General features: G+C 43.8%; 1 protein-coding gene across 1 annotated transcript; it reads left to right on the plus strand.

Moving 5' to 3' along the window:
* Positions 1-1,694: 1,694 nt before the first annotated feature.
* LOC147461408 (pentatricopeptide repeat-containing protein At2g39620-like) lies at positions 1,695-7,942 on the plus strand. The gene is made up of 2 exons (XM_086505495.1): positions 1,695-1,833; positions 2,122-7,942. The coding sequence occupies exons 1-2, from the start codon at positions 1,695-1,697 to the stop codon at positions 5,865-5,867; spliced, it is 3,885 nt and encodes a 1,294-aa protein (XP_086361621.1). The 3' UTR covers positions 5,868-7,942.
* The last annotated feature ends 349 nt before the right edge of the window (positions 7,943-8,291 follow it).

The raw sequence follows: 8,291 nt of genomic DNA on the forward strand, positions 1-8,291 counted from the left end.
AAAGCATAAGTAAGAAGGAAGGTTCACAACACAATGGAGAGCTTCAATAGGTTGCGAGAATGTCATTGCGGAGAAATGCATCAAGCTTAATGAGAGAAGGAGATTTCAGATCCTTGCTGCAAGAGGAGTTTAGGAGGAAGAAGTGATTTTGAAGAAGGAGATGCAGGTTGCAAGTTGGAGTGGAGAGAGTATAGAGATGGTAGAGTAGAGAGAGGAGGGAGGGAATGATCAACACGTTTTTGGGGGGACCCCCTTTTAAGGGGGCGTGGGGGACTGATAGAGCTTTTAGACAAACCGGTTTTTACCCAATAAAAAAGGAAAAAAATCAAGTTTTCTTATTTATAGGAGATTTTCTTGGTATATTATTAAAGATTTGTTTCCATCCACCTTTTGCCCTACAAGCTTGACCACCCACTTTTAAGCTCTTCCACACCTACCATTCCCCTACCATTTCAGTCCACATGACATCCACCCAGTTGCCCAGTCCATAATCTCATTTTTAATCCCATGGATATAAAAGGTTCTCTTAGATCCCATTTCCTACCTAATGATCCATCCCTGATTGTTCAAAGAACAAGGCCATTGGGAGCTTGCAGAAGGTGTCCCCTTTTGCCTCTTAGGTACCACAGTGGTTTTGATATACGCCTCAAACAAAGATGGATGTGGGTGAGAACAAATTTGAAGAAAATCTCGAAAGATGGAAAAGTTTCATGCCAAATCTACCTATCAGAGTCCTTGTAATTAATCATTACATTGTTTCCTCATTATTACTTTATGTTTTTGGTTGGAAATCTCCAAGAATAGCAATGCAACACGTTCATAGGGTGCCCATAGATTTTTTTGGAAGAGGGATCCTTCCAAAAAGGGATGGAAAAAGTTAGTTGGAAATTCTGCATTCTCCCTAAAGAACAGCTAGGGATCACTGATATTTCAACTCTACAACAGATAAACTCATTGCAAAATAGATAATGAGATCTCTTTCGAGACCTCAAATAATCTATAAAAATATTGAAAAATGTAGACTCACTCAAGCACCCTTCTAAGAAAACCTCACTATTTTGAGTATTTTTGCTAGCCCTTTTCCCATCAAAAGCAAAAGCTCTGAATTGCAAGTAGGCCTGCTCAATTTTTGAAACGGGGTCTATTAGATGGAATCTTGTTTGATGCTTTGTATGGCTTGAGGGGGAAAAGAGTGGGGGAGAACACATGGAAGAGAGAGAGAAAGGTAAACAGGCATATTTTTTCATGTGGATCGTATCATCGTAGTGCGTACGTCGAAGATGTGAGCTAGGGACAATGGCTCAGCGTCCCGGCAGCTGAGAGAGAATGCCAAAAACCCGTTATGTTGGTGCTTACGCAGAATAAGGAACGCGTGAGTGTCGTCTTGTAGACCACGACAGATTAGTGTGCCTTGGGATCCAGAGAAGAGGCAGGAGTTTACACACGCAACCATTACTGGGGAACGGCAGCAACATGGGTTGATGGCGATAGTTTGCTTGGGAGGTGCAGGGTGCATGCGAGAGAGAGGCTTGTGAGGCCTTCGTTTGCAGGGCAAGGCATGGTTCAAGCGATGCAATCTCTGTCTCATAGATGGGGTGGCAACTGTCTTTCTCTCTCTCTCTCTCTCTCTCTCTCTCTCTCTCTCTCTCTCTCTGTGTTTGTCTGCAAGTTGAAGACCAGAGCATGCTGGGGACATGAGGAGAGCCAAACAACGCTCCCTGCGTCTTGCTCTGTGGAGCCCATGGGAGTATGCCATAGCGATGGTGCGGGAAGGAGGGCACCAGGGTCGCAACGACAGCGATGGCAAGCGCAACGACGAGGTGGGGGGCCATGGTGTGTGTGGGGGACCGCGCGCAGGAACCAGGGACAATGGAGAGACTTCAACTTTTTGATCTGGGGAAAAAGGGAATCTTCCCAATTAATTAATGGGTTGTTCGATTTTGGACCGAGTACGAGTAGCCATATGTTACCATCATAGAATTGCAGGTATCTTGGAGGATCAAATTTAAAATGATGATTTTGTATCTATTTTTTGTACTGAGCATTACTACTAAGGCTGTAATTTTCCCTCTCCATTGGAACGAGCTCGGTCAGCTAAAATTTCACTTATAATTTCAAAAGCTAAAAACATTAAAAAATTACACCAGCATGACGGCAAACCATTGCATTGCTACAAGGAGTTGGCTATATTAGCCGATGTGGAGTCTAGCAAGCAGCACAGACCCAACGACATAACCGTGTTCTTTTCTTTCCACCTCTCTGTGCGTCTGTGCAGACTCCAGCTCGCATCATGTTTCACCAAGCGCTGTCTCTGTGTATCGCCTACCATCTATGTGAAGCATTTGCTTCCCGTGTTTCATTCTTCACTGCACCACAAGGAGGTTCCGATGTGTCAATTCAAGCGGGCCGTTGGCGACCACCCTAGGATTCAAGAAGGTGCTGTGTATTTGACCCGCCTCGCGGATTGTACCAAGCATAGAGACCTTATCAGAGGCAGCCAGCTGCATGCAGATATTGTTAAAAGTGGATTGCTGGAGATAAACCTTTCCATAGGCAGCAGTTTAGTTAATCTGTATGGTAAATGCGGAGCAGCTGCCAAGGCACAACATGTAATTGATGAGCTTCCAGTGCAGAATATTGTGGCCTGGAATGCACTGATTGCAGGACATGCCCAGCATGGGCATGGTGAGCTTGCAATCACATCCTTAGAACGCATGCAACATGAAGGCCTCTCGCCAGATGCAGTGACCTTTGCTTGCATTTTGAAAGCATGTGGTAGCATACAAGCAGTACAGAGAGGCTCAGAGTTTCATGCTGAAATTGCAAGAAAGGGTTTTCTTGGAAACGATGTTGTGCTTGGGAATGCGTTGGTGGATATGTATGCAAAGTGTGGTGTTCTTACAATGGCACAACAGGTCTTTGATGATCTGCCTGTTCGGAATGTCATTTCTTGGACTGCCATTATAGGAGGCTATTGTCAACTTGATAATGGTGGAGAAGCACTTTGCAGTTTTGCGAGAATGCAAAATGAGAGCGTTTCTCCAGATAGAGTAACCTTGCTTTGCATTTTGAAAGCCTGTGGTAGCATAGGAGCAGCAGATAAAGGCAAAGAAGTTCATGCTGTTATTTCCACAGACAGGTCGTCAAGAAAAGATGTAATGTTGGGAAATGCATTGGTTGACATGTACATAAAGTGTGGTGCACTCTTAGCAGCATATGATGCATTTTGTGAACTTTCTTCTCGTAACATATTCTCATGGACTGTGCTGATCACAGGATATTGTCAATGTGGACACGGCGAGGAAGCCATCAAATGCTTTCAACAGATGAAACATGAGGGCTTCTCTCCAGATGCAGTCACTTATGCTTGCATTCTTAATGCTTGTGGCAACATCGGAGCAGCGGAGGAGGGTAGACAAATACATGATCAATTAGTAAGAGAAAAGTTGCTTGGGGAAGATAGTGTATTATCAACTGCGTTAGTTGATATGTACGCCAAGTGTGGTGAACTCTTCAAGGCACAGCAAGTTTTTAATGAGCTCTTGTGCAAAGATGTAACCACATGGAATGCACTGATTACTGGCTATTGTCAGCACGGGCATGAGGAGGAAGCGCTTGGCTGTTTTCAGCAGATGACCCGTGAGGGTTTTTGTCCAAATGCAGTTACCTTCGCTTGTGTTCTGAAAGCGTGTGGTAGCATGAGGAAAATGGAAATTGGGCTAGACATTCATGTTGAAATTTCTCGAAAAGATTTTCTAGGAAGAGAAAATGTGCTTGGGAGTGCACTAATCGACATGTATGCAAATTGTGGAGCACTTGGAAAGGCCAAGGAAGTTTTTGACAGACTTTGTGCTCGAGACACAGTCTCTTGGACGGCACTCATTGCTGTTTATTGTCAACATGGTCATGTCAAAGAAGCACTTGACTTGTTTGAAGAGATGGAAGAAGAGGGGCTCTCTCCTGATGCAGTGACTTTTGCATGCCTTTTGAAGGCTTGTGGCAGCACAGGAGCTGTTAAGCAGGGTGAATTTTTCTTCGAGTATATGAAAAATTATTATGGCATTATTCCCACTGTAGAGGATCTCACTTGCATGGTAGACCTTTTTGGTCATGCAGGTTGCTTTGACAAGGCCATGGCCATTATCAAGAGGATGCCATGTCTAGATTACCTTCCTGCATGGTCTGCTTTTTTAAGTGCTTGCCGAAAGTGGGGAAATGTTAAACTTGGAAAATTGGCTTTTGATCATGTGGTTCGATTGGATGGAGATCCAGCAGTTGCTTACATCTGCTTGAGTAATCTTTATGCAGCTGCTGGCATGCGTGAGGATGCAGACAGAACACTTACAGAGGCACAACAAGTGTATGACAAGTCTCTTGTCAGGGATGTAGCATCTTGGAATGCACTGATTTCTGGTTTTTATGAACGTGGATGTTATAAGGAAGCATTTCTTTGCTATGAACGGATGAAGCAGGAGGGTTTTTCTCCTGATGTGATAACCTTTCTTTGTATCTTAAAGGCTTGTGGCAGCCGAGGAGCGTATGAGTGGGGCAAGAAAGTGCATGACGACCTTGGAGGAATTAAGGGGTCTTTGGGAGACGATAGTGTGCTTGGTACTGCCTTGGTAGATATGTATGCCAAGTGTGGTGAATTCAAAAAGGCTGAAAAGGTGTTTGACAAGCTTCCCTGTCATAATATAGCTTCATGGAACGCTTTGATTGCAGGATATTGCCAACATGGGCGTTGTGAGGAGGCAATGTCGTGCTTTGAACAGATGGGATACGAGGGTCTTTCTTATGATTCAAGGACCTTTTCTTGTATTTTGAAAGCTTGCGGCACATTAGGAGCAGCCGAGATGGGTGAAGCAATACATGCTGAGGTCTTTCGAAAAGGGCTGCTTCAAGAAGATATTGTGCTTGGGAATGCATTGGTGGATATGTATGCGAAGTGTGGCTCTCTTGTGAAAGCTCAGCATGTATTCAATGAGCTTCCTTTCCGAAATGTAGTTTCCTGGAATGCATTAATAACGGGATACGGTCAACAGGAGGATGAAGGAAATGTACTTAGGTCTTATGCACAGATGAAGCATGAAGGCATCACTCCTGATGCAGTTACCTTTGTTTTCGTCCTGAAAGCTTGTGGCAGTATGGGAGCAGTTGAAAGGGGCAAAGAGATACACACTGAGATCGCTAGAGAGGGTGTTTTGGGAAATGTGAGCATTCTTGGAAGTGCACTGGTTGACATGTATGCAAATTGTGGTGCACTGGTGAAGGCACAAGAGGTATTTGACAAGCTTTCTCTTCAGGATTTAGTCTCTTGGACTGCACTGATTGCGGGATATTGCCACCATGGGTATGGTGAGGAATCACTTAAGTGTTTTGAGCAGATGCGGTGTACGGGCCTGTCACCAGATGTCGTAACCTTAACCTGTGTTTTAAAAGCTTGCAGCAGTCTTGGGGCAGCTGAGAAGGGCCAAATGTACATTGAGACAATGAGAAGAGGCTATGGCCTAGCCCCTGTTTTGGAGCATCATACATGTATGGTGCATCTCTTTGGTCGCACAGGGCACTTTGAAAAGGCCGTGTCAATGATAGATAAGCTGTCTTGTTCACGTTATCTTCCAGCATGGTTCTCATTATTGAGTACTAGCCTGCAATCAGGAAACATGATTCTTGGTAAATTGGCCTTTGAGCATGCAATACTCCTGGATAAGAAATCAGCTGTTGCTTATGTTAGTATGAGTAATATATATGCAGCTGGTGCCATGCATGAAGATACTAAGAAGCTTGAAGCTACTAAGCTAGATTGCGTGGTAAGGGGGGCTTCTGAGCTTTTGGAATCTGCATCATTAGCGGAAAAAGTCACTTAATATAGGATTGAGTATGTTGCAAGATCAATGTCCATTGCGTTTTCACACTGATCATCTCAGTGATAAGATGGCGCCGCTTTTATCTGTTTGCAAACATACATTAAATTACAGCTATACGTTCAAACATTCTTACAGGGCTCTCCAATCCTTATGGAACATGCACTTCCTGACTGTGTTAGCTTCTTTCTGATGCTGGTATCAATCTGGATGCTCTTGCATTCTGAGGTGCAGGTATGTGCTCAAATATGTACATTGCTGTGAATTTCAGTGCCAAGTTCAGCCTAAAACAGGAATGTTGTAAGTGGTTCTTTGGTAAAGTGGCTGGTAACTTGTGATAGGTGGTCACTAGTTACTCGCTTCAAATAGCAAGCTGTAAACTGATAGATTAAGAAAGATATATTGATGTCTTATAGGCCAAAATGGCCCATGACCTGAACAAGGTACAACTAATGATGATGTCCTCATAAAATGTAATGAAATGAGGCATGATCGTAACGTAATCCCTTGCTAGAATGGAAATGGAAAAGCTCTTGAGTGACGCTATAGTGATAGGCTATAGTTGGTGAATTCATTGGAGCGTTCTTTGTGCAGATTAGTGTCTCCATCAGGGTTTCCTTGAGAGGGAGAGACCACCAAGTCATCTTGCATTATTCCTCCCATGCCGGGCGATGAAGGCTCAAATCTCGTGATAACGTGGAAGGCATAAACGAGGACTGACAATGGCTTCGTCCAATGCTACTACTCTAAACGGGCATTCTTGATTGTAGGTTAGCGGATGAGGGAGTGGAGACGGTTGAGGTTGCAATATTGTGAAGAAGTATGGGATGGCTCTCTATGTTGGCAGCACGCAACCTACAGCTCTCTTGTTGACGCTTTAATAGAAACTCTTTGTGATGCTTAAGCTCTCCAATAGATAAAGCTCAAGGCATCTATCTATGATCTTCAAAGCACATGATTCAGACCATGGTCCAAAGCCTTAACGAAAAAGAGAGTGGTACCTCCTTGGATCTCGTAATAAATTGTTCAATAGTGTATATAATGCTCCTCTCGACAGAAAATGGTTATTTGACAAGGACCGTGGGTTTTGGGCGGCCTCAAAGTTTCGGAGCATCTGGCAGTTGGGGTTCACCCCAAAAAGGCGGTTCTGCTCTGGCTCATTATGGAGTAGGCTGTCTAGACAGGAACCAAACTTCTAAAGATGGGCATTGGGCAAGGGTTATGTCCTTGATGCAAATTTATGACTGAGGAAATTTCTGCTCTTCATCAGTTGTTTCTTCAATCGGCCCATAGTGGCTTCCAACCCTCATGGCAGCAGTTACTGTTAGGAGAGACTGAGTTGTAGGTGGTCATGGATCAAATCCAGAAAGAACCTATCCCAGAGTGTGGGGTTTTTAGTAGTGTATCATATGGTCAGATCAGCCCATGGGAATGTATCTCGGCCTTTCATGGTCATCCTACCCTGATAAACTGTCGTAAGGTTATCTGCTATGAGTCCCTTGGGCTCACAAGTTGTATTTTTTGGCTTCTCTTTATATATTCCAAAGCGCGCTTCTGGCAAGAAAAACAAATGTGATCTTCTTGTGATATGCCCGCATATCTGCCTGTCTTTTGTCTCAAAGAATGTGAGGAGCTAAATATCTGTGGACTAGCACCTTTGGTACCATGCAAGATGTGTGTGTCCATGTGTGCAGTGTGTATAATTAACCCATTCAGTGTGGTAAAAGGGTAATCAAGGCTGTAATAAAAACGGAGGACCGTATCAATACTCAAGCCATGTGCAGCCAACCACATGTGCATCTGCATACCAATACTATGTGCATCCTCCAAGCAACTTGTTTGGAGACCAAGAAGTTGCGTGGACGATGTAAGAGCTAAGGGGAGATATCTCGAAAAGGATAGCTCCCCTATCCGACGAGCAATTGCTTGGAAGAGTGCCTTGGTGACCGTTGGAGTCCCTTACAGTCTCATGCAATACTGGTGACTTCCATGAATCAGACATGCAATCACAAGCACAAGCAGCCTTTCCATATGTTGCCATCCATCATAATAGGATCTTACACACTCAACTTGGTCTCCTTGAAATGTGAATTGCACTTATTAGTTACCCATGCTTGTGTGGTGAATATCTTAAGTTTTGTCACAGTTCACCGGGATGTCTCCATTTGCACAAAAGGATAAATGCTACCAAATGTTGTTGTGATACCTCCCAAGATGTAATAAGGAGATATCATTTGCATAAAATAAGACCAATAATCAACACTCTAGCCAAACACACCCCTGGCCTCCCTTTTTGTCTACATAGTGCAAGATTTTATCTATGTAGAGTTGTAAAGTGAATATTTGAAAGACCCCTAGATCACATACTCTTCCTATCATTGACTCACATATACCCCATTTCATCTCTATCGGTGCACCATTATCTTG

This window comes from Adiantum capillus-veneris, chromosome 3 (genome assembly GCF_014529385.1).
Source record: "Adiantum capillus-veneris isolate H3 chromosome 3, ASM1452938v2, whole genome shotgun sequence".
NCBI lineage: Eukaryota > Viridiplantae > Streptophyta > Polypodiopsida > Polypodiales > Pteridaceae > Adiantum > Adiantum capillus-veneris.